This window comes from Rattus norvegicus, chromosome 7 (genome assembly GCF_021556685.1).
Source record: "Rattus norvegicus strain SHRSP/BbbUtx chromosome 7, alternate assembly SHRSP_T2T, whole genome shotgun sequence".
NCBI classification, from domain to species: domain Eukaryota; kingdom Metazoa; phylum Chordata; class Mammalia; order Rodentia; family Muridae; genus Rattus; species Rattus norvegicus.
Genome location: NC_141540.1, coordinates 12,968,292 through 12,995,691, shown reverse-complemented (window position 1 = coordinate 12,995,691; position 27,400 = coordinate 12,968,292). Strand labels below are relative to the sequence as shown.

Genomic DNA, 27,400 nt, shown 5'->3' with positions numbered 1-27,400 from the left:
ACAAGTAGAAGACTATAGAGAGGAATCACAAAAATCCCTGAAAGAATTCCAGGAAAACACAATCCAACAATTGAAGGAATTAAAAATGGAAATAGAAGCAATCAAGAAAGAACACATGGAAACAACCCTGGATATAGAAAACCAAAGGAAGATACAAGGAGCCGTAGATACAAGCATCACCAACAGAATACAAAAGGTAGAGGAGAGAATCTCAGGAGCAGAAGATTCCATAGAAATCATCGACACAACTGTCAAAGATAATGTAAAATGGAAAAAGTTACTGGTTCAAAACATACAGGAAATCCAGGACTCAATGAGAACACCAAACCTGAGGATAATACATATAGAAGATAGTGAAGACACCCAGCTCAAAGGACCAGTAAATATCTTCAACAAAATCATAGAAGAAAAATTCCATAACCTAAAGAAAGAGATGCCCATAAGCATACATGAAGCCTACAGAACTCCAAATAGATTGGACCAGAAAAGAAACTCCTCCCGTCACATAATAGTCAAAACACCAAATGCACAAAACAAAGAAAGAATATTAAAAGCAGTAAGGGAAAAAGGTCAAGTAACATATAAAGGCAGACCTATCAGAATCACACCAGACTTCTCGCCAGAGACGATGAAAGCCAGAAGATCCTGGACAGATGTTATACAAACCGTAAGAGAACACAAATGCCAGCCCAGGTTACTGTATCCTGCAAAACTCTCAATTAACATAGATGGAGAAATCAAGATATTCCATGACAAAACCAAATTTACACAATCTCTTTCTACAAATCCAGAGCTACAAAGAATAATAAATGGTAAAGCCCAACATAAGGAGGCAAGCTACACCCTAGAAAAAGCAAGAAACTAAATATCTTGGCAACAAAACAAGGAGAAGAAAAGCACACAAATATAGCCTCACATCCAAATATGAATGTAACAGGAAGCTATAAACACTATTCCTTAATATCTCTCAACATCAATGGTCTCAACTCCCCAATAAAAAACATAGATTAACAAACTGGATACTCAATGAGGACCCTGCATTCTGCTGCCTACAGGAAACACACCTCAGAGACAAAGACAAACACTACCTTAGAGTAAAAGGCTGGAAAACATCTTTCCAAGCAAATGGTCGGAAGAAGCAAGCTGGAGTAGCCATTCTAATATCAAATAAAATCAATTTTCAACTAAAAGTCATCAAAAAAGATAAGGAAGGACACTTCATATTCATCAAAGGAAAAATCCACCAAGATGAACTCTCAATCCTAAATACCTATGCCCCAAATACAAGGGGACCTACATACGTAAAAGAAACCTTACTAAAGCTCAAAACACACATTGCACCTCACACAATAATAGGAGGAGATTTCAACACCCCACTCTCATCAATGGACAGGTCATGGAAACAGAAATTAAACAGAGACGTAGACAGACTAAGAGAAGTCATGAACCAAATGGACTTAACAGATATTTATAGAACATTCTATCCTAAAGCAAAATGATATACATTCTTCTGAGCACCTCATGGTACGTTCTCCAAAATTGACCATATAATTGGTCAAAAAACAGGCCTCAACAGATATAGAAAGATAGAAATAATCCCATGCGTCCTATCAGACCACCACGGCCTAAAGCTGGTCTTCAATAACAATAAGGGAAGAATGCCCACATATACGTGGAAATTGAACAATGCTCTACTCAACGATAACCTGGTCAAGGAAGAAATAAAGAAAGAAATTAAAGACTTCTTAGAATTTAATGAAAATGAAAGTACAACATACCCAAACTTATGGGACACAATGAAAGCTGTGCTAAGAGGAAAACTCATAGCTCTGAGTGCCTGCAGAAAGAAAGGAGAGAGCATATGTCAGCAGATTGACAGCACACCTAAAAGCTCTAGAACAAAAAGAAGCAAATACACCCAGGAGTAGTAGAAGACAGGAAATAATCAAACTCAGAGATGAAATCAGCCAAGTAGAAACAAAAAGGACCATAGAGAGAATCAACAGAACCAAAAGTTGGTTCTTTGAGAAAATCAACAAGATAGATAAACCCTTAGCCAGACTAACTCGAGGACGCAGAGAGTGTGTCCACGTTAAAAAAAATCAGAAATGAAAAGGGAGACATAACTACAGAAACAGAGGAAATTCAAAAAATCATCAGATCCTACTACAAAAACCTATATTCAACAAAACTGGAAAATCTGCAGGAAATGGACAATTTCCTAAACAGATACCAGGTACCGAAGCTAAATCAGGAACAGATTAACCATTTAAACAACCCCATAACTCCTACCAAAATAGAAGCAGTCATTAAAGGTCTCCCAACCAAAAAGAGCTCAGGTCCAGACGGGTTTAGTGCATAATTCTATCAGACCTTCATAGAAGACCTCATACCAATACTATCCAAACTATTCCACAAAATTGAAACAGATGGAGCACTACCGAATTCCTTCTATGAAGCTACAATTACTCTTATACCTAAACCACACAAAGACCCAACAAAGAAAGAGAACTCAGAACAATTTCCCTTATGAATATCGACACAAAAATACTCAATAAAATTCTGGCAAACCGAATCCAAGAACACATCAAAACAATCATCCACCATGATCAAGTAGGCTTCATCCCAGGCATGCAGGGATGGTTTAATATAAGGAAAACCATCAACATGATCCATTATATAAACAAACTGAAAGAACAAAACCACATGATCATTTCATTAGATGCTGAGAAAGCATTTGACAAAATTCAACACCCCTTCATGATAAAAGTCCTGGAAAGAATAGGAATTCAAGGCCCATTCCTAAACATAGTAAAAGCCATATATAGCAAACCAGTCACTAACATTAAACTAAATGGAGAAAAACTTGAAGCAATCCCACTAAAATCAGGGACTAGACAAGCCTGCCCACTCTCTTGCTACTTATTCAATATAGTTCTTGAAGTTCTATCCAGAGCAATCAGACAACAAAAGGAGATCAAGGGGATACAGATCGGAAAAGAAGAAGTCAAAATATCACTATTTGCAGATGATATGATAGTATATTTAAGTGATCCCAAAAGTTCCACCAGAGAACTACTAAAGCTGATAAACACCTTCAGCAAAGTGGCTGGGTATAAAATTAACTCAAATAGTTATTAGCCTTCCTCTACACAAAAGAGAAAGAAGGTGAGAAAGAAATTAGGGAAACGACACCCTCCATAATAGTCACAAATAATATAACGTACCTTGGAGTTACTTTAACCAAGCAAGTAAAAGATCTCTACAATAAGAACATCAAGCCTCTGAAGAAAGAAATTGAAGAAGACCTCAGAAGATGGACAGATCTCCCATGCTCATGGATTGGCAGGATTAATATAGTAAAAATGGCAATTTTACCAAAAGCGATCTACGGATTCAATGCAATCCCCATCAAAATACCAATCCAATTCTTCAAAGTGTTAGACAGAACAATTTACAAATTCATCTGGAATAACAAAAAACCCAGGATAGCTAAGACTATCCTCAACAATAAAAGGACTTCTGGGGGAATCACTATCCTTGAACTCAAGCAGTATTACACAGCAATAGTGATAAAAACTGCATGGTATTGGTACAGAGACAGACAGATAGACCAATGGAACAGAAGTGAAGACCCAGAAATGAACCCACCCACCTATGGTCACTTGATTTTTGACAAAGGAGCCAAAACCATCAAATGGAAAAAAGATAGCATTTTCAGCAAATGTTGCTGGTTCAACTGGAGGTCACCATGTAGACGAATGCAGATCGATCCATGCTTATCACCCTGTACAAAGCTTAAGTCCAAGTGGATCAAGGACCTCCACATCAAACCAGACACACTCAAACTAATAGAAGAAAAACTAGGGAAGCAAGTCGAACACATGGGCATTGGAGAAAATTTCCTGAACAAATCACCAATGGCTTATGCTCTAAGATCAAGAATCGACAAATGGGATCTCATAAAACTGCAAAGCTTCTGTAAGGCAAAGGACACTGTGGTTAGGACAAAACGGCAACCAACAGATTGGGAAAAGATCTTTACCAATCCTACAACAGATAGAGGCCTTATATCCAAAATATACAAAGAAAAAGAACTCAAGAAGTTAGACCGCAGGGAGTCAAATAACCCTATTAAAAAATGGAGTTCAGAGCTAAACAAAGAATTCACAGCTGAGGAATGCCGAATGGCTGAGAAACACCTAAAGAAATGTTCAACATCTTTAGTCATAAGGGAAATGCAAATCAAAACAACCCTGAGATTTCACCTCACACCAGTGAGAATGGCTAAGATCAAAAACTCAGGGGACAGCAGATGCTGGCGAGGATGTGGAGAAAGAAGAACACTCCTCCATTGTTGGTGGGATTGCAGACTGGTACAACAGTTCTGGAAATCAGTCTGGAGGTTCCTCAGAAAATTGGACATGGAACTACCTGAGGACCCAGCTATACCTCTCTTAGGCATATACCCAAAAGATGCCCCAACATATAACAAAGACACAGGCTCCACTATGTTCATAACAGCCTTATTTATAATAGCCAGAAGCTGGAAAGAACCCAGATGCCCTTCAACAGAAGAATGGATACAGAAAATGTGGTACATCTACACAATGGAATATTACTCAGCTATCAAAAACAGTGACTTTATGAAATTCATAGTCAAATGGATGGAACTGGAAAATATCATCCTGAGTGAGCTAACCCAATCACAGAAAAACACACATGGTATGCACTCATTGATAAGTGGCTATTAGCCCAAATGCTTGAATTACCCTAGATGCCTAGAACAAATGAAACTCAAGACAGATGATAAAAATGTGAATGCTTCACTCCTTCTTTAAAAGGGGAACAAGAATACCCTTGGCAGGGAAGAGAGAGGCAAAGATTAAAACAGACACAGAAGGAACACCCATTCAGAGCCTGCCCCACATGTGGCCCATACATATACAGCCACCCCTTAGACAAGATGGATGAAGCAAAGAAGTGCAGGCCAACAGGAACTGGATGTAGATCTCTCCTGAGAGACACAGCCAGAATACAGCAAATACAGAGGCGAATGCCAGCAGCAAACCACTGAACTGAGAACGGGACTCCTGTTGAAGGAATCAGAGAAGGGACTGAAAGAGGTTGAAGGGGTTTGAGACCCCATATGAACAACAATGCCAACCAACCAGAGCTTTCAGGGACTAAGCCACTACCCAAAGACTATACATGGACTGACCCTGGGCGCCAACCTCATAGGTAGCAATGAATGGCCCAGTAAGAATAACAGTGGAAAGGGAAGCCCTTGGTCCTGCCAAGACTGATTCGTGAGTGAACGTAATTGTTCGGGGGAGGGCGGTATTGGGGGGAGGATGGGGTGGGGAATACCCATATAGAGGGGGAGGGGGAGGGGCTAGGGGGATGTATGCCCGGAATCCGGGAAAGGGAATAACATTCGAAATGTAAATAAGAAATACTCACGTTTAAAAAAAAAAAGAATGATTTACCACCTATCTCCTGCAATTTATTTCTGGGAGCCAATCCAAGACTTTCTCAGAGGTGCTTGCCCAAGGGCTAACTTGGCAAAGTCTGTTTTGGTGCTTGAGGAAGTCTTGAAGGAGTCAAGGGAACCTAGCTCTTTGGCCTTTGGTTATCAGTCCCAAGGCCACCTGCGTTCAGTCTGAGGCATGCTGTATTCCTGTCAGCATTGTTGAATTGGTTTCTGCAGATTTTGTCTGATTCTCCTCTGCAAACAGTGTGTCAGACCTGCACTTCTTTTTTCTTTCTTGTTAGAAACATTTTATTTAAATGTGTTGAATAAAAACCTATATTTCTAGACCAAAAGATATTAATACATTCATCAAAAACATTATTTACTGCTGTGAATTTTACAGAGGAATAATCCAGATCCATTTTGATTTGATGGTTGATGAACCTTCCTAGGTTACACTTTACAGACCCAACAAATCCCTTATAATAATGTAAACAAAATAACATTTCCCTAACGGGTGAACTTGAGAACGTCAGTCCATTCTTTCTGGACTTGTACTTGTGTGTGGACTTCCTGATGGGGAATGACTTCTTTTAGGAGATGGAGATCTGGATTTTGATCGGCTGCTTCTTGGTCACGAAATAGACCTGGATTCTGATCTCGACCTTGAACGGGATTGGAAATACCTCTACCTGTTATAGAACCAGACCTAGATCATCTGAGTGAAGCTGCTCTTGATCTATGAAGAGACACGGACCTTGATTGTCTAGGAGATGCTGATCTTGACCTCCTTCCTCGGCTCCTGCTGTGTGAGGAAGAGTATCGCCTTCCCTGGATTGGGAATGTGATCTAGATTGTGTCCTGCTTCTTCTCTGTGGGCTATAGCAATGACAGTCGTAAGCATAATGTCCCTTTTCACCACACTCATAGATCCTATCATGACGATGGGCAGGTGGCCTATCAAAACGAGATCTCCAAGGCATGCCTGTTGGTAATTCAACCCTCACTAGTGAACCACAAATCACTTTCCCATTCAACCCTCGAACTGCATCCTCTGCATCTCTAGGGTCTTCAAATTCCACAAAGGCAAATCCTGGAGGATTTCTGGAAATTCATACAGTTCTTAAGGGCCCATAGTAACTGAGTGCCCTTTCTAACTCTCCTTTACTAGCGCCATTTCCCAGGTTTCCAACATATACCTTGGTTTCTCCTGCATACCACCTGTAACCTGACATGATGGCGGATCCGTGTACTCAGCTCTAACTTGTAATGCTCGCAGTGCAAGTAGCAAGGAAGCTGCTGCACAATCTCATCTGCCAGCGATCCCAGAGGCACCACCCAGACCTGCACGTCTTAATGAACTTGTCTGGCATGAGCCATCATCATCTCATACTGATACCTTCTTGGACCAGATTCGTTGCCATAGACCAAGCTGATCTGACTGATGCCCTGTCTTTACTTCACAAACGGGTCACATTATCAGTGTCACCACAGAAGGCTGGGGAAGTGTTGCTGTTTGCTCAACGATGTGCAGCTGAGAGAGGTGTTTGCAGTGTATGGTGTGCCTTATTGAAATTGCTGGTGCCTGGTGAATATCCTTTTGGTGGTTTAAATTTGAGTTGAATGGAATGGGCTTTCTTTCAGTTGTGAGGCAGGAGGATTAATCCCTACACATTGTTTAATGATTTGCATATACTGGAGACCCTTTGTCTATATGAAGGAGAAGTTGCTACTGAAAGACCCCCCAGAGAGGGGAGACCCTCAGTTAAGTCTTGGGATGAAGAGACCCCTCAGAAACTCAGGAGAGACCGTCAATGCTGTAATTACAAGAGGTTTATCGAGAGGAACCAGTGAACTGGGGTCGAGACTCGTATCCCACACAGGGGCACAGGAGTTCTACCTCCAGTAGCTGGGAGAAGGGGTATTTAAACGAATAAGCCCCAACTCAAGGGGGTAGGCATGGCATCATTGGAAAATGTGGAGAATACCAGTGAAAAATCACAAGGAGAAGCTTCCTGTTTCTCAAGATTGTTCTTTAAGATTTTAATCTAACTTTATGGTCAGTTAGTTCCTGGGAGAGAGTTGCCTAACTCCTGGTGTAATTACTCATTCTGTGGTCAGCTAGTTCCTGGAAAATGCAGTTCCAGGGCCCGACCATTTTCTTTCTTCTGCTCTAAACTTTTGTCTGGGCGGGGAGCAACCTTAAAACTTCTAGCTTTCACTACTAAGTGCAGGGTTGACTTTGCAGTCCAGGTGAAAGTTATGCAATGCCAGTCTCCACTCTGTGCCTGGGGTGGAATGTAGGGCTGTGCTGTGTTCCTTCACAGCACTCTGTCTCTAAGGGAGCTGCTCCTGTCACTCAAGCCTCACTCGCTAATCAGGGCCTCGAGGCGGAACATCAGTCGGAATAGAGGCGGGAACTTCCGGTCTGCCTTGCCTCTGGTTGACTGAGGAAGTCTCTCCTCGGTCCGTGCTCTGGGCTGGGACCCTGCTTCCCACAGCTGTGACAAGAGCGTGGGTGAGGTCGGAATCCGCGCTATGGTGAGCGGGGCCGCCGTCCCCACGCGGGTAGGATCCGCGGGAGCCCGTGTGGGGTTGACCCGGGGTGCGGGAACCGGCGGCGACACGCAGTGCCCTGTGTTACTCCGTTTGTTCAGGAGGTTTGGTCCCGAATCAAACCTCTCATTGACTTAGTTCTCCTGGGCGCACAGCGTGGGAAGCGGGAGCTGTGCTTGGAAACCGTTCTGGGCTTGCTGCAGAGCTCGGGCACGCGCGGCCTTTATTGTCAGGGGAGACAGTGCTGACTGGCGGAGCTCTAGTTTGTCTGGTGTCTTCTAGAAGTTCTTCCCCTGGCCCTTGACATTGACGTGTAGGATCCGTCTGCAGTTAACTCTGCGCAGGTGTAAAGTCTGCATTATTAACAGGGTTGCATGTAGATGCCGCGGAGGTACAGTCACGTGTGTCAGGAAGGCCAGCCTCACTGTGGTCTCTTGTCATTGACCCAATATTAATTATGATTTTGTTCTGAGTGCTCTCTCATGTTCTGCTGATCTCTTTATTCTTTCTCAGTAGCACAGTCTTTATTGCAGGTGTAGGGGAGTTTTGAAGTCAGATGGTGTCACTGTGTGCTGTCTGTTCAGTCTTGTGTTGTTCATGTTGTCATTCCTGACATCAGCTTTCTGTTGTTCTTCGCAGAAATCGTTAGACGTTTTGGTTTTCGAGACAGAGTTTTTCTATATCCCTGGCTGTCCTGATACTTTATTTGTATTGCAGGCTGGCCTTGAACTCAGGGACCTACACCTGCTTCTGCCTCCTGAGTGCTGAGATTAAGGTTGTGCACCAGAACTGCCAAGAAGTCGTTAGATTTTTTTAAATTGGACTTTCCTTGAATATATATCTAAAATTTGCACTGAAATAATATTGAGGCTCCTTGTTCAAAATTATTGAATCTTTGTCCGTTGACTAATTTCCTTGATTCTTTTAATTAGAAAGTTATAGTTTTGACTACATGTTTGTCATACTTTTATGTATTTCTCTGTATTAATACATATTTCTATGTTCTGCAACAGAATCTAAGGATAATTTTGTGCCAGCACAAATGCGTTCTGAACCAAACCCAGGTCTTCTGCAAGAGCAGTAAGTGGCTTTAACTGCTGAGCCAGTCTTAAACTTGACAGATTTTCAAAAATTTACACATGTGCATGCATGTGCACAAGATGAAAACTGAGAATTAAAAGAATGTAGGTTTGCTTAGGAAACTATCTTTGGGTCTTATAGGAGATGACTCTGTAGGTATGCTGGTCAGGTTTGGTTAGTTTGGAACAAGCTAGACAAACTGGCCTGTGGGCAAATGTATAGAGTATTCTCCTGATTAATGATTGATATTATATTCCCCATCCTGCTGTGTTTGGTGCTGTTGTGGGCAGGTGGTCTTGGGTTGCATAAGAAAGCAATCTTAGCAAGCAGTGAGATCAGTAAAGTTCTATTTTTGTGAAGAGGCACCATGATCATAGCATCTCTTATTGAAGGAAATCATTTAATTAGGGCTTGCTTATAGTTTCAGAGGTTTGGTCCCCTAATGTCACAGTAGGGAGTATCTGGGATGTTGTCAGATGAGATGCTGGAGGAGTAGTTGAGAGTTTTAATCCAGATCATCAGCAAGAGGTAGAGCCTGTGAGTTTGGCCTGAGCATTTGCAACTCCATAGCCCAGCCCAGTGACAGGCTTCTTCCAAGAAGGGCACACAAACTCCACGGCAACAAAGGTCCTAGCCCTTGTCAAGGAGCACTTCCCTAATGACCAGCATTTAAATCTATGAGCCTGTGGGCACCATTCTTATTGGAATTACTAGAGGCAGTGAGCGCCATTAAGCAGGTTGACAGCATATGTGGAATGTATAAGCCTGCAGTGTGTAGTTACAGAAGTTTTTGGAAAATCTGTTAGCTAAAGCTGGAGACTTGTCATTATAGCGAGATTTTTTATTTACTAAGCTCAATAAGTGTGTGGTGTCATTTTCTTTGGGAAGGCACATTAATTTGGAACAGCTTCACCTTCAGGCAAAAATTCAGAAAAATATTTTACAACAAGCTCTCTCATGTTGATTCAGGCTGCCTTCTTCAGCCACCAAGGCCTTGCTGCCTTTCTGAAACAACCTCCTCATTTCTTGGATTAAAGGTTTCTAGCACCACACCGTTCTAAGAATACTCATTTGAATCATGTAGTGGGCTGGCCATATCAGTAACAAGAAAGAGATTTGTGTGTTTCTTTCTTGAAACTAGAATAAAAGGAATAGTTTACTGTGTAAACTGCAGGAGGAAACAGAAGGCAGTAGCTGATTTCAGGTTAAGTTTCAGTTAGTTTTGCCTGCTGGTCTCCATTAGACAGTATGTTCTGATGTTTCCTATTTTCTTTTTGTTGTTATATTTTTGTGGCTCTCTTCTTATGCCTTAGTTGAAAGATTACTCTCTTGGTTTTTCTAGGGTATAGTTTCCCTTCTTGTGTTGGAGTTTTCCATCTATTATCCTTTGTCGGGATGGATTAGTGGAAAGATATTGTGTAAATTTGGTTTTGTCATGGAATATCTTGGTTTCTCCATCTATGGTAATTGAGAGTTTTGCTGGTATAGTTGCCTGGGCTGGCACTTGTGTTCTCTTAGGGTCTGTATGACATCTGCCCAGAGGCTTTCCTATTCTCTGCTGAGAAGTCTGGTATAATTCTTATAGGTCTGCCTTTATATGTTACTTTACCTTTGTCCCTTACTGCTTTTAATACTCTTTCTTTGTTTAGTGCATTTGGTGTTTTGACTATTATGTGACTGGAGGAATTTCTCTTCTGGTCCAATCTATTTGGAGTTCTGTGGGCTTCTTGTATGTTTATGGGCATCTCTTTCCTTAGGTTAGGGAAGTTTTCTCCTATAATTTTGTTGAAGACATAACTGGCCCTTTAAGTTGGGAGTCCTCACTCTCTTCCATACCCATTACCCTTAGGTTTGATCTTCTCATTGAGTCCTGGATTTCCTGGATGTTCTGGGTTAGGGGCTTTTTGCTTTATGCATTTTCCTTGACTGAGTGTCAGCTCTGGCCGCAGATGGAAACCCGAGGGATCCTGACCCAGACTGCTCCTCAGTTCCTGTGTCAGGAGGACTCCGGGCAGGTCTCTCTGAGCAGAAGTGGTAATCCTACCTGTGCTTGCAGGTGTTTCAGCACTCCTGGAGGCCAGCTTTCTCCCAGTTGGATCTGGGAACAGAGAGCTGGGGCAGAGAGCTGCTCTGGGCTTTTTTTTTTTTTTTTTTTTTTTGAGATTCAGTTGTTTCATGTTGGTGTCTAGAGACCAGTGAACTTGATTGTTGTGGGGAGGGCAGTAATGGGGGGAAGATGGGGAGGGGCTAGGGGGATGTTGGCCTGGAAACCGGGAAAGGGAATAACAATCGAAATGTAAATAAGAAATACTCAAGTTAATAAAGATAAAAAAAAATCATTATGAAAGTAGGTTTTGAGAAATCTAAGCCTACGGCTGCTGTTCCCCTCTCTTCTTGGAGACTTTGGAGTTCATTACCTGGATCTGAGAGTCTCTGTCGTACTAAATGGAAACATCTTAACTGTCATGCTCAGTGGATCTAGGACAGGTTTGAGGGCTAGTATCTCCCAAGCACATCTGAGTTAAACAAGCCCTGTCTGGCTTTAGTTTGCTTGCTTTCTTTTTCTTTAGACTGTATCTTGAAGACATTAAACAGGAGGTTAGATAAGGCTCATTTGGGAATTCCATTAGGATTTATCATGACTACAAATATAGTTCTGAACATCTTAAAGAATTTGATTATTTATAAGGTGAATATTAATTCATTTTTTTAGTATCCTTAACAGTTTCTAATAAAAATGACAATTTCTGAATTGAAGCTCTTTGAATATTAAGATAAGACGTGTCTTTTTTGAGACAAGGTTTCTTCATGTAGCCCAAGCCATCATGGAACTCTCTTTGTAGATCATGCCGGTCTCCAACTTACAGAGATCTGCCTGCTTCTACCTCCCAAGTGCTGGGATCAAAGGCATGTGCTACCATTCCCACCGTAAGATAAGACTATTAAACATAGACTGGGAACTTTCTTGATCCTGATATAGTACACCATTATAAAACACAACAGTTTTTTATATAACTTAGTTTGTCAGAATAGCTGTGCCTTAACAATGTTAGTAAAATCAAGGAGGTTAGATACATATCTTTAATGTAAAATATGTCTGGGATGGGCTCTGCCCAGGAGCATGTCGTGGCCTGTGTTGAAATGTGGTGGGTTGAATGAAAACTCGTCCAGGTAGGATGGTGTATGTGAGCATTTCCCTCATGGCTGTGGCTTTCACTGGAGTGCTTACGGAACCTTTAGGAGGAGGATCCTTTCTGGAGGAAGTTAGTCTGTGGGGAAGGCTTTCAGTGCTTTTTCCTTTACCACACTTCGTCGTCTTTTAAGTCTTCTGTTGGTTCAAACTGTGCCCCATGCTTCCTTCTCGTGCACCCACACCGTCTCCACCATTACAGACCCCATCCCTGAAAAGTGCAGTATAAAACAGAAGCAGCTGCTTCTCCTCAATAAGCAGATTTTCTAGATTATGTTTTCATTTTATACTTTGGCTGATGGAGTAGGTTTTGTACCTGTCAAGCGGTTCCTCTTGTGCTGGACTTAACTCACATCTTCACTTTGGAACTGTGGCAGAGGGTGCTGTTTGTCACCGGGACAGGACACATGCACATGCAGGAGCACATGTGTGTATGCATGTGTGCGTGTGTGTGCGCACTCACACTCCTACACACACGCGTGTAAGTAGCACAGGCCATCTATTTGTCTGGTGTTCACTGAAGTCAAGGAGAGCCTTAGATTCTCTTGATCTGGAGTTATGAATGGCTGGGAACCTCAAAGCGAGTGTCGGGTATTGATCCAAGTCTTCTTCAAAAGCAACATGTACTCTTCTGTTCACCCATCTTTGTTGTCCATGCTTTTTGGCTCTGATTTTAGATCAACATTTATTCCCTAACATTTTTGAGAATTTGATATGTCAGTTCAGTAAATTAATAAAAATGCATTCATGTAAAGGAGAATCATATTCTTTTACAGTTAAAATTGGGGCATTGTAAGTTTTGATAGACGAGTATTGGACTGGAGTGAATGTTTAACTCTTCAGAGGAATTTTGAAAGAGCCCCTAAGTAGTTTCTGTATTTTTCGGTTTGTTTTCTTGAGACGGTGTATCACTACTTAGCTCTGGCAGTCATGGAAATCAGTGCATAGACCAGTTCTGGCTGGAATCACTTGTGTCTACCTCCTGAGACCTTCTATTAAAAGGTCCACCCCTTTTTGAAATAGGGATTTTTTTTTTGATACAGTTTTGCTAATGTATAATCAATAGGGTTGATTAGTTTTAGCGTCTCTCTGTATTACTTGTTAGTTGTCATTTCTCTGGCAGTGTCCTATGGAATTCAAAGAGGTGTGGTCCTCCTTTTCTGTTTCCTTCTAAGATCACACTGACTGCATTTTGAATTCTGTCATATGGAAAAAGTCTGTGACGCATGCAGAAGTCCATAAGTAGATTCTCAGTGAAGTGTACATGTGCAGTGTAGTCTCACCATTTCTATTATGTACTTCTATGGGGCATTTTAGGCTGCAGTGACCTATGAGGATGTGCACGTGAACTTCACCCATGAAGAGTGGGCTTTGCTGGATCCTTTCCAAAAGAGTCTCTACAAAGATGTGATGCTGGAGACCTACTGGAACCTCACTGCTATAGGTAAGAATGTGAGTTTCCTTCACTCTCTAAACAAGGAACAAGCTTTTTCTTTATTTCTTCTTTTCTTTTTCTTTTTCTTTTTTTTTTTTTTTTGGTGTACTCCTGTGGTTTACATTTTGATAAAGGAAGAACGTGGTGAATATCAGACATGGTTCTTAGGTACACCAGAGATACTAACTAAAATTTGCACAGGATCCATTTACCTGAAGGAAAAATATCGTGATGTCCTTGTTTCTAATAGCTGCATAGTATTCCACTGTGTAAATGAACCATCATATTTTCTGCATCCATTCTTTGGTTGAGGTGACTAAGCCAGCTCAGTCAACAGGGCTGAAAGGGAGAAAGTGAGGATTAAAAAAGAAAAGACAGTATTATAATATGACCCCAGCTTATGCTGCAGCTGAAGTGGGTTTAATTTCTCTCAGTCTGCTTTTATGTCATTCTGAGTACATACAAAGAATGAGGCCAGTCCTAAGGCATAAACAAAGTAGTGAAGGAACAAAGCATAAACACAGGTCCCGAGGTCACTGCTTCTAGGGCCTCATCAAGATGATCAAGATATAAGGAACACATTCCTTGGCTGTATTTTCTTGAGCCTGCTTCCTTGTCCTAGCCCAATGTCAAATATCCTCATCAAATTCCTAGAAGCAGCCCCAAGAGCTCTCCACATTGAGGGACATCTGGGATGTTTCCAGTTTCTGACTTTTATGAATAGAGCTGCTATGAACATAGTGGACCATGTGTCCTTGATATATGTTCGGGCATCTTTTGAGTATATGCCCAGGAGTGGTATAGCTGGGTCCTCTGATAGAACGTTCTCAATTTTCTGAGATATTGCCAGATTGATTTCTAGAGTGGTTATACAGGTTTTCACTTCCACCAGCAATGGAGGCTTCACGTCGTTGCACGTGCTGTCGCTTGAGCTCTTGATCTTCGCCATTTTGATTCGTGTATGGAATCTCAGGGTCATTTGCAAATATGTTATGGATATAATTACTATTGGAGAATTAAAGAGTTGTGCAGTAAATATGGCCTGTGTCTATCTAGTTGTATACCATTTTATGCAAATAAATCAGCCTACATTTCAAAAATCCGTAAACTTATCACTATAGAGCATTATAAAAATCATGAAGGGAAGAAACTTATCAAAATGATTCCTAGGACCAAAGGAAGCGACACCGTTGGTTAGAAATTCTATAGCTTCCATCCCTGTTATTTTAGGCAGCTCCTTGGAAGACATTTCTGCAGTTTCTTGCTGCAAATCATAAAACATTTGAGAAGAATTAAGATGATCTTACAAATTCATTTTAAGTTTTTTCCAGCCATATTTGTTGTCATTCAATCTCAAAGGCATAATACAGTAAGTAATATCAGTCCAATCATATTTCAATTTCATTTGCTCTCTCAATGATTCTAATTGCTCTCCAATGAGTTTTACAGCTTGTCTCACTTTACCTATTTCATCAGCTGTTTCCCTGTTCATCTTGCTTTGCTGAATTGAGGTGCATAAGAATGCATATGCCAGCATTAGTTTGAACTTCTTTATGAAGTGGAACTCCAAGTGCGGTAGCTGTTGTTGTTTAAATATCGGCCGGCACCCGAATAAACCAACACGGTTCCATGTGGAGAGATTTAATGGGAGAATGAGACAAAGGGAAGGGATGAAAGAAAGAAGAGAAAGAAAAAGAGGGCAGAAGCTGTCTGCCTTTTATTTGGAATATGACATAACTGCTCTCAGGTGGACTTGGGAATTGAGCCAAAAGGTTTACTGGAAATGTATGGCCCTTGACATGGCAACATTGACCAAATGGTGTTGCTGCTGAAGGCAATTCCTGATAGCAGCAGTAGCCATAGCAGTTAATGCGATGATTCTCAGGGCCACAACAGTTATCCATCCCACCATCCATGAGTTCTTAATATCCTTTCAGCCAGCCTCAGTACTAGCATCAGCACAGGTGAGTCCTGCCATGGTCTTGACAGCCTCACTGGCACCCAGACTGCTGGTCTTGCTCTGAGAATACATAAACTTTCAAAAGCATCATTTAAAGACACATTGGCATTGACACAGGTATGAAGTGTACAGCATGTTTAGATGATGCTGTAATCATTGCGGTGTGATTGCACAGGTCCATTCAGTACCAAATAAGGTAATGGCACAAGCCGTAAAAGGGATGACTTTAAAGAAAAGGACAAATGAAAATTTTTTATTATTGAAGTTCAACTTTATGTTCTCACTTCAAGTGGATGAAATGTGCTTGCTAATTTCCGCAGATTAGTCTGAATAGAATTATCAAATCGTAGCAGAGGGCCTGACATCCCAACTCCATGCTTCTCCATGAAAGTGTCTAGAAGCAGCGACAAGCTCCACAGTTTTATTCATTGTCATATCAAGTCTGAGTGAGAATATAGTCAAGGATTTGAAGACCCTCAAGCATAAATGCTCTAACGCCTTCTCCTTGGGAGATAGTCACGAGCACCCAAGGATTCTCACCTGTGCAGTGGGCACCCTAATAATTGCAGTACACACTGTCATGCCTGTGTCAGTGGTCCCTGCCAATGTGTCCAATCAGATTCCTTGTTAGTTATCCATAAATGTGTCCAATCAGATTCCCTGTTAGTAATCCATAAATGTGTCCAATCAGATTCCTTGTTAGTAATCCATAAATGTGTCCAATCAGATTCCTTGTTAGTTATCCATAAATGTGTCCAATCAGATTCCCTGTTAGTAATCCATAAATGTGTCCAATCAGATTCCTTGTTAGTAATCCATAAATGTGTCCAATCAGATTCCCTGTTAGTAATCCATAAATGTGTCCAATCAGATTCCTTGTTAGTAATCCATAAATGTGTCCAATCAGATTCCTTGTTAGTAATCCATAAATGTGTCCAATCAGATTCCTTGTTAGTAATCCATAAATGTGTCCAATCAGATTCCTTGTTAGTAATCCATAAATGTGTCCAATCAGATTCCTTGTTAGTAATCCATAAATGTGTCCAATCAGATTCCTTGTTAGTAATCCATAAATGTGTCCAATCAGATTCCTTGTTAGTTATCCATAAATGTGTCCAATCAGATTCCTTGTTAGTAATCCATAAATGTGTCCAATCAGATTCCTTGTTAGTAATCCATAAATGTGTCCAATCAGATTCCTTGTTAGTAATCCATAAATGTGTCCAATCAGATTCCTTGTTAGTAATCCATAAATGTGTCCAATCAGATTCCTTGTTAGTAATCCATAAATGTGTCCAATCAGATTCCCTGTTAGTAATCCATAAATGTGTCCAATCAGATTCCTTGTTAGTAATCCATAAATGTGTCCAATCAGATTCCTTGTTAGTAATCCATAATTTGCAAGAAGGTTAATTTGTGGAGCTAGTGTGTTAATCTGTTGTCCCTTCAATCCAAATGCACAAAGCCTAAGTTTTCTGTAAGAATTCTGGGTAGTAGTATGATCAATTCTAGAGATGCAAATAGGGGAAGTTATACTTAGACAATTCCGTTGCCCACACAAATAGGAATCCCTTTTATTCCCACAGTATAATTTACATGTCCTTCCCCCTCCTCTGCAGGTTGAGCAGGTCCATGATTGTCATAAGGACCAGGCAGACAAGAAGAGTCATTGACAACACAGGAATGTCCATGTCTTCCCAGCTTACTCTGTTAATTGGAATATTAGGGATATAAACCCAATAAGGATGATTTGTCTCCATTACCTGTACAGTTACTACAGACAGCAAGGCAAGTAGTAAGGCTGTCGTGTTCAGTGGCTATTCACACACTGGATCTAGTGTTTCTTCATCGTTGGCTACTTTCTAAGCTGTCCGCAGGTAGGAGGATCAGCCGTCTGCTTCAAAATCAATCTATCATTCCCTCCCTCCCCCTCTTCCCCCCTAAACCATGCTGTCCATGTGTCTCAGTTAGGGCTCTCTAGAGTCACAGAACTTATGGGTAGTCTCTGTGTAGTAAGAGATGCCTTATGGTCTGTAGTCCAACTCCCCAACAACGGTCATCAGCAGCTGTGAATGAAGTCCAAGGATCTAGCAGTGGCTCAGTCCCAAGAGGCACACAGGCAAGCACAAAAAGGAGAGACACTTCCTTCTTCCAATGGCCTTATGTAAGTCTCCAGCAGACGGGGTGTCCCAGATTAAAGGTTTGTACCACCATGCCTGGGTCTGGGACTTGCTTTGGTCCAGGTGACCTTGAACTCAGAGATCTCTTTGCATTAAGTCCCTGGGATTCATAGCCACTTTGCCTCAAGATCTCCATATCAAGATCCAGGTCAGAAAGTTGTATCTCCCAGCCTCCAGATCTGGATCAAAGGTGAGCCTTCCAATTCTGGGTTATAGTTCATTCCAGATATGGTCAAGTTGCCATCAGGAATAGCCATTATACCATGTCAACTGCAAATGCTTCCATAACACCTGTCTTGCTCATGAAGAGTTTTAATTAGTTTTGATGGAATCCAGTTTTTCATCTCCTGTAGCCTCACGCCATTGTAATTCCTCCCTTGCTGTCCATTGTGATGTTAAAACATCCTTGAAAGAGTATTTCAGCAGCTGTTTTCCTGCTTCATTAGCATTTGAAATTATTTAAAGTCAATAATGCATTGTTTAATATATCTCTAGGGGTCTTTATCTTTACCCTTTTTTCTTTTAATATCATCACTTTTTTTTTTTATTTGAAAGTTCCTTTTTCTTTTTTTTTCCATCTTTATTTACTTGGGTATTTCTTATTTACATTTTGATTGTTATTCCCTTTCCTGGTTTCAGGGCCAACAATCCCTAACCCATCCTCCTCCCCTTCTACCTGGGTGTTCCCCTCCCCATCCTCCCCCCATTACTGTCCTCCCCCCAACAATCACTTTCACTGGGGGTTCAGTCTTAGCAGGACCCAGGGCTTCCCCTTCCACTGGTGCTCTTACTAGGATATTCATTGCTACCTATGAGGTCAGAGGCCAGAGTCAGTCCATGTATAGTCTTTGGGTAGTGGCTTAGTCCCTGGAAGCTCTGGTTGCTTGGCATTGTTGTTCATATGGGGTCTCGAGCCCCTTCAAGCTCTTCCAGTCCTTTCTCTGAATCCTTCAACGGGGGTCCTGTTCTCAGTTCAGTGGTTTGCTGCTGGCATTCGACTCTGTGTTTGCTGTATTCTGGCTGTGTCTCTCAGGAGAGATCTACATCTGGTTCCTGTCGGCCTGCACTTCTTTGCTTCATCCATCTTGTCTAATTGGATGGCTGTATATATATGGGCCACATGTGGGGCAGGCTCTGAATGGGTGTTCCTTCTGTCTCTGTTTTAATCTTTGCCTCCCTATTCCCTGCCAAGGGTATTCTTGTTCCCCTTTTAAAGAAGGTGTGAAACATTCGCATTTTGGTCATCCTTCTTGAATTTCATGTGTTCTGTGCATCTAGGGTAATTCAAGCATTTGGGATAATATCCACTTATCAATGAGTGCATACCATGTGTGTTTTTCTGTGATTGGGTTATCTCACTCAGGATGATATTTTCCAGTTCCAACCATTTGCCTATGAATTTCATAAAGTCTTTGTTTTTGATAGCTGAGTAGTATTCCATTGTGTAGATTTACTACATTTTCTGTATCCATTCTTCTGTTGAAGGGCATCTGGATTCTTTCCAGCTTCTGGCTATTATAAATAAGGCTGCTATGAACATAGTGGAGCACTTGTCTTTGTTATAAATAACGTCTCTTTTAATGTATGATTAGATCTTTCCACAATTGCCTGACTTGTAAGAATATGGGGAATACCTGTAATAGGTTTTATGTCATGTAAAAAATTCAGTTTTATTTTGTGATGGCATCCCCATAATTACCATTGTTCCTAATAAATGTGCTATTTTATTAGTATTTACTTTTGATTAGTAATTATTAAATATTCTTCTCATTAGTTAGTATTTATCTTTAAATAAATACTTTTTTAATAGTATAGAATTTGCTTGTATATGTAACAGTTTGGACATTTTTAATGAATTTTTTTTTAAAGTTTGTGGCCATGTAACTGAGAACTTTTTCTTTAAACTCTTACTTGATGCTTCTAACCCATTTCTATTAATAATTGATATATTTCACCATTACCGTGAATCAGTAGTACTGGAAATTCAGTATGAGAAGGAATGTGAGCTATATGAATGGCTAATTTCTGTCTTTTATTGCCTGTTGCAATTGCATAAATTATAAGGGAAATTGTGAGTTATCAGGAACAAGTTCAGCGGTTTCTATCCTAACAAATCCTTCTGCATACTGAGAATCAGTAATTATATTAAAAGCTTCAGGAGAAGAATCTAATAACATAAGAATTGCATATAGTTTTGAGTTTTTAACAGAATAGAGGCTTTAAAATATATTACTTATATTACCTGACTTATAACCTCCTATTCCTAAATAATCTGCATCAGTGTAAAAGGTTAAAGCTCCAAGTATTGGTGTTTCTTTTAATCCCTGGGAGAATCTTTTAATTACAGCTGCTTTGCCTTGTGATGTGGTCGTAACAGTGACTGAGCAACCCTACCATCTGCCTCTAATTGTATGGTTTTCATAACCTAAGCCAAGTTTCTAATTTCACCTTGATAATTTACATTTATTAATCTTGCATGTACAACAAATATTGATCTATGAAACTACTGTATAAAATTATTCCTGTGGTTTCTGTAGGAATAGAATGATACACAGCAGTGGTTATAACAAGGAATTTGAGGAGACAGTGTAAGATTTTTACCTACTGCAAAGTAAAGAGCAGCAGTACCTTAAGTGGCATATATGAGATCTCCAGTATTTAATTTGTATTCCCCCAATTGCCTTCATGATGAACTGTTGCATTGCTAACAGGGTATTGTTGGCTCGAGTTGTTTGCTCTTGGTCCCCAAAGTAGGCCCTTTATCTGATTTCCTGATGGCAAAAACTTGTCTAGGACATCTATTACCGATTAGCATTCATTAGCACAATGTCTGCCTTTTCCACATTTATTACACGATCTTGGTGGTTGATTGTTTTAAAATGAGGCTGTTCCTGCAGCAGGCAAACATCTGCATTCTGTTTTCAGATGTGCAAGCCTCCCACAGTTAAAGCATTTGTGTGTGTGTGTGTGTGTGTGTGTGTGTGTGTGTGTGTGTGTGTGAGATATAAAGCATTTAGCTAAGGCATTTGTCCAATTATAGTTGATGTAATGCAGTGGATCAGATATCTACTGATATTGTCCAGTAGCTTTTATCCATTCATCTAAGGAGGCATCCTGAGCTTTTAACTGTCATCACTTTTTACCATTCCTTATTTGCAGTTTCAAAAGCCAAAGATTTGAGTAGTCCCTTTCTTATATCTGGATCTGCTGTTGAAGCTAATTTTTACAAAAAGTCAGTACAAACCTCCCTGGGACTTTAGGTAAATTTAGTAAAAGGGGTAATCCTTATTCCAGGTTCTTAAAGCCCCAGAATACTTTTCTTTTTAATGAGAAGGGCTCTGCTTGGTTTAATTCTGTTCTAAATCTCTCTCTCTCTCTCTCTCTCTCTCTCTCTCTCTCTCTCTCCCTCCCTCCCTCCCTCCCTCCCTCCCTCCCTCCTCTCTTGTCTTCATACTTTTCCTCATCTTTTGAGAAGTAACTTTTCTTTTCAATTCCTTTTGGGAAGTCTCAAGAGCTTTTCTACTTGTTTATTTAATATTTGAGTTGTGCAGTAAATTCAGTATGTTCCTTTTTTTAGGTCTATCTCATATGAAGGAAGGGGGAGGAAATTCTCCATCCTCACGTGTATCACTTTCAGTTTCTTCTGAAGTATCCTTCTCACTTACTGACTGATTATCTTGCTCTACACTAGATCTATATGTCTCTGACTGTTGACTCTGTAGTGGTTCTAATTTGAAATTAAAGTACACAATATAGGTATTTACTCTCCTCTCTGGTGGTCCAGTTTTAAAGACCTTAGCACTTATTTCTACACTGACAATTTTAATTGAACATTTGGAGTTTGTTTAAATCATAGACAATGCTTTTTAATTAATGCAAGGTGCTTGATGATCTTTCTTTTGTTTCTACTCTACTTCCTTCCAATAAACATTAAATTAACTGCATATATTTCTGCTCTTGAGATGAGAAATTGCTCAGAGCAGCTGGTAAATTTCTCATGACCTCTGCATGAAAAAATCCTAAAGATCACTTACTTCCTTGTAACCATAACACCTTTCACCTCCAGTCCTTGTGAATCTGGATTCCTCTCCATCCTGGTCCACAAAATTGGATACCATTTATTGATTGAAGTTGGTTACAGGTGCTGTAGTAGAGAGAAGCTCACTAATATGCTGTCTTCATTTTTTCAAAGGAGCAGAGGGGTTTAGCCTTCTTGAAAAAGACTGACACCCAGCTAGCTCACTCCAATTACTTTATTCAAACATTATGCAAGGGTAATTGTGGCTGTGAGAAGTTGCAGCTACTAAAGTTATCTTGCCTTTGCTCCCCATGGCAGATGACCCACATATATCTCAGTCCCTTTTGTCCATGGCTAGCCATAATTAAAAGTTTCCCAGGAGTGTCTTGAGAACAAGGTTGGTGTAGTTCTCTATGTTCTCACATAGCACTCGATGCAAATTCTCTAGATACAACATTTCTTCAAGGTTCAAACAATCTCAGCCTCTACTGATTGACCCAAACATAGTAAAAGCTTTGCTGAAACATTTCACTTAGAGCCAGACATAAAGGCTTTACTATGCATATCATGACCAAGGCTACTTCCCACTATCGCTTCTACTATATTTGTTGTAGCTGGTTTTAGGTTGAGGTCTTTGATCTATTTGGACTTGAGTATTGTAGATCTGCTAAATATGACTCTATTAGCATTCTTCTACATGCAGACATTCAGTTACATCAGCATTTGTTGAAGATGCTTCCCTTTTTCATTCTATGGCTATTGCCTTCTTTGTCTATAGGCATGTGAGTTTATTTCTGGATCTTTGATTTGACTCCATTGGTCAGCCTTGACTGTATACCAATCCCATGAAGTTTTTATTACCTTTGCTTTGTAGTACAGCTTGAGATCAGAGATGGTGACACCTCCAGAAGTTCTTTTATTATACAGGATTGTTTTAACTATCTTTTTCTGTGCGAAGTTGAGAATGGCTCTTTCAAGGTCTGTAAAAAATACATGTCAGAATTTTGATGGGAATTGCACTAAATCTGTAGATTGCTTTTGGCAAGATGGCCATTTTCACTATGTTAATCCTAACAATCCATGAGCATGGGAGATATTTCCACCTTGGATTTATTCTTCAATTTCTTTTTTCAGAGATATGAAGTTCTTTCACATGCTTTGTTAGAGTTATAACAAGTTGTTTTTATTTGTGCCTGTTGTGAAGACTGTTGTTATCCTAATTTCTTTTCTCAGCCTGTTTATCATTTGTATGAAGGAGGACTGCTGATTTTTTTTTAAGTTAATTTGTATCCAGCCACGTTGCTTTGTTTATCAGCTGTAGGAGTGCTCTGTTAGAAATTTTGGGGTCAGTTATTTATACTATCTTCTGTGAAAATATTATGAGTTTGGTAACCAAGACCCAATAGAACATATATGGTATATGCTTACTTATAAGTGGATATTAGCAATAAACTAGAGGATACAATGACTAAGACCCAAAGAAGCTGAACAAGAATGATGACCCAAGTGAGGATCCTTGAGTCTCAATTAGAAGACGGAATAAAACAGTATAGTAGGCAGATGGAGTGATAGAACTAGGTAGGAGAGAGGATGGAAAAAGGACTCAGGGGCATTCAGGATAGACAGGAGAAAGGCCAAGAGAATGAATGGAAACCTACAGTTGCTGAGGGTAGGGAGTGAGGGGTGGGGTACATCCCTAGGATATGCCAGAGACTAGTGATGGGGGAATCTCTCAGGAATCTAAGGTGGTGTCTTTAGCTGAGACTCATAGCAGTGGGGATAGACAACCTGAAAAGGTAACCTCCTGTATCCAGGCAGGACCCCCTGTTCTCCCCGTGGAGGTAAAATTTGTCCTGTTTACCAGAAATGCAAAGACAAATATGGAACAGAGACCGAGGTGCAGCTGACCAATAACAGCCTCAATTTGAAACCCATCCCATGGCAAGCACCAATTCCTGACACTATTAATGATACTCTGCTATGTTAGACAAGAGCCTGGCATAACAGATGCAGAGACCCCAGCCAAGTGTTAGACAGAGATTGGGGACTCTTATGGATGACAGAGGGGAAAGATCGAAGGCCTGGAAGGTGCTAGGAACTCCACTAGAAAACCAACAGAATCAACAAACTTGGACCGTTGGGGAATCTTACACATTGAACCACCAACCAAATATCATATATGGGCTGAACGTAGGCCCCCTGCACATATGTAGGAGATGTGCAACTTGGTTTTTATGTGGGTGCCCAATAAGTGGAGCAGGGACTGTCCAAAGAACTGTTGCCTGTCGGTGGAATCTGTTCCCTTAATTGGGCTGCCATGTTTGGCGTTAGTGATAGAGGATGCGCCTAGCCCTGCAGAGACTTGATGTGTCAGATCCTTTGAAGGTGCGGGGGGGTGGGGTGGACATGTTTCCCCACTCTCCCAGGAAGGAGGGATGAACTGTGTGAGGGGGAACTAGAACAGGGAGAGTAGCAATTGGGATGTAAAATGAATAAACATATTAATTAATGAGAAAAAATCAAAGAAACCCGAGATTTGTAAAAAAAAATATATAAATAAGTAAAATTTCTGTTATCATGTTTTAGGATACAAATTGGAAGACCTGAATAGTGAGGAACACTCTCCACGCTCTAGAAGATATGAAAGGTAAATTTTATTTGAAAGTTGATACTAATGTATCACTGATTTAGTGGGAAACTTTAATGGAAAGTTTTGAAGAGAAGCAACAGTGGAAGTAAGCATAACTTTATGTTTGTTAATGATTATTAAATTCTCAGAAGACCATGTACTTCAGTTTTAGGTAGCTGACCTCCATTGGTGATTAGTTTACGTCCTAGACCTATTATAAGCAAATAGTTCACAGTAAAGCTAGTATTACTCATATACTTAAAATATTTGTTCCAAAGTATAGTGAAAGGAACAGTTTATAGGAAGTAAGAAAGTTGTTGTGGAAAAATCTTATTCCCTATAGCACATGTCTATGGGAACAAAATGTTAACCTGTGTGAATACACTGTGACTACCTTTTGTTGTCTCTCCTTTAATAGACATAATATCTGTCACTCTGGGTATAAACCTTGTGAACGTAAAGGATATGGAAAGAAGCAATGTACCTTTGCAAGTAAAAGATTTCTTCAAATATATGAAAGCATCCATACTGAAGGGAATCCGTATGAATGTAAACAATGCAGTCAAATCTTTGCAAATTTATATCATCTTCAAAAACATGAAAAAAAACATACCAGAGAAAAACTATATGAATGTAATCACTGTGGTAAAGCCTTTCCAAGTCGCAATTCTCTTCAAATACACAACAGAACTCATACAGGAGAGAAACCCTATGATTGCAACCAATGTGGTAAAGCATTTACATGTAGCAGTAATCTTTTACTACACAAAAGAACTCATACAGGAGAGAAACCCTATGATTGTAATGACTGTGGTAAAGCATTTGCAAGTAGCAGTAATCTTCAAATTCATAAAAGAAAGCACACTGGAGAGAAACCCTATGGATGTAATCAGTGTGGTAAAGCCTTTGCATATAGCAATGCTCTTCAAAAACATGAAAGAAGTCATACTAGAGAGAAAATCTATGAGTGTAATCATTGTGGTAAAGCTTTTGCACGTCGTAGAAGTCTTCAAAATCATGAAGAACATCATACTCTTGAAAAACCATATGAATGTAGTCAATGTGGTAAAGCCTTTGCATATAGCAGTAATCTTTATATACATGAAAGAAGTCATACTGGAGAAAAGCCATTCAAATGTCCTCAATGTGGTAAAGCCTTTCCAAGTCACAGTTCTCTTCAAATACATGAAAGAACTCATACAGGAGAAAAACCCTATGACTGTAATGAATGTGGTAAAGCATTCGCATGTCGCAGTAATCTTCTACTACACAAAAGAACTCATACAGGAGAAAAACCCTATCGTTGCATTAAATGTGATAAAGCATTTGCATGTAGCAGTAGTCTTCAAAAACATGAAAAAACTCACACTGGAGAGAAACCTTATAAATGTAATCAGTGTGGTAAAGCCTTTGCACGTCGAAGCGATCTGTATATACATGTAAGAATCCATACTGGAGAGAAACCATATAAGTGTAGTCAATGTGGAAAAGCATTTGTACATTGCATTAGTCTTCAGAGGCATGAACGAACTCACACTGGAGAGAAACCTTATGAGTGTAATCAATGTGGTAAAGCCTTTACACGTCGCTTTAGTCTTCAAGTACATGAAAGAAGTCATAGTGGAGAGAAACCTTATGAGTGTAATCAGTGTGGTAAAGCCTTTGCAAGTCGTAGTAGTCTTCGATATCATAGAAAACACCATACTGTTAAGAAACCAAATTAACCAGTGTGGTAAAGCCTGTTGGAATCACCTTCAAACACATGAAAGAAATCATACTGGATAGAAACTATGCGTATAGTCAATGTGGACAAGCCTTTATATATCACAGTAGTCTTCTAAATCACAAAACCAATGTCATATGGAGAGAAACCCTACAAATGTAATTGATGCAGTAAGCTTTGGCATGTAAGTATAATATTCAGACATATCAAAAAACTCATACTGGAGAGAAACCTTGTGAATGTGGTCAAGTGATAATGCCTCTGCATGTTATGGTCTTCAAAGGCATGAGAGAATTCCTACTGGTTAGAAACACCCTGAATCCAATAAATGCAGTAAGCCTTATGCACACATTTTTCCCACTGAGTGATGTCACAGGGAATCATATAAGATTAGTGGAATCATTTTATCATCAAAATATCGTCTTGTTTACAAATTGTCATCCAAGAATAGAGGAACACAGAATAATTTGAACAATAAAACTTGCAAATGAAAATGATAATAATACTGCCATCATTTTTATGGGTCACTTTATTCTGAGAAATACTACTTGCTCTTAACAGTTTCTCAGAAGCACAAATGCGTGACAGATAAGTGTCTCAGTGACTTAAGGTGGTTGCTGCTAAGCTAATGACCTGAGTTTATATGTAATGTGGAAACTCACATTACTCATGCAAGTTTTTCTGATTTTTACAGTTGGGCTGTGTCATATGCACACACACATAATGGCACATATATTCAAAAATATTTTTGACAGTAAGTAATGGCCAATGATTTCACTCAGCAGTTGAAGGCACTTGTTGCAAAACTGGACTACCTGTGTTTGATTGCTACAACTCTGCTAGAGGAAATAGGGAATAGATATCTGTAAGTTGTCTTCTGACTTGCACATGCACAACATAGCACCAGTGTATATACACAGATAAAAATTATTATAGGTGAAAATAAAGAAAATAACCAAAGTATTGAGAATACAAATGATTTACCAGTCATAATAAAAGCATTCTAGTATTCCAAGAAATTTCTGTTCTCCAAAGATTAATGGCTCCTGTTTAAATCTTACATTATCCTTTCATTCTCTGATTTAAAGGTGGGTCATTTTAAAAAACATCTCTGCTGGGTGTAGTAGTCCATGCCTGTAATCCCAGTACTTCAGAG

The 27,400-nt window shown here is 40.0% G+C and overlaps 1 protein-coding gene and 1 pseudogene across 21 annotated transcripts in view; one reads left to right on the top strand and one right to left on the bottom strand.

Annotated features, from left to right (window-relative positions):
- Nucleotides 1–5,838: 5,838 nt before the first annotated feature.
- Nucleotides 5,839–6,708, bottom strand: Srsf7-ps3 (serine and arginine rich splicing factor 7, pseudogene 3; annotated as a pseudogene).
- Nucleotides 6,709–7,898: 1,190 nt separating this feature from the next.
- The window catches only part of Zfp709l1 (zinc finger protein 709-like 1), a 41,022-nt gene continuing 21,520 nt past the window's right edge, over nucleotides 7,899–27,400 (top strand). For 6 of the 21 annotated variants that reach the window (XR_015624396.1, XR_015624395.1, XR_015624393.1 and 3 more), the window contains exons 1-4: nucleotides 7,899–8,014; nucleotides 13,617–13,743; nucleotides 24,479–24,539; nucleotides 24,940–26,428. Coding sequence is in view for 12 of the 21 variants with exons in the window: in XM_087559151.1 (XP_087415277.1) it covers nucleotides 8,012–8,041; nucleotides 13,617–13,743; nucleotides 24,479–24,539; nucleotides 24,940–26,245 (1,524 nt within the window). In the remaining 9 variants the exon portion in view is untranslated. 21 annotated transcript variants of the gene reach the window in all.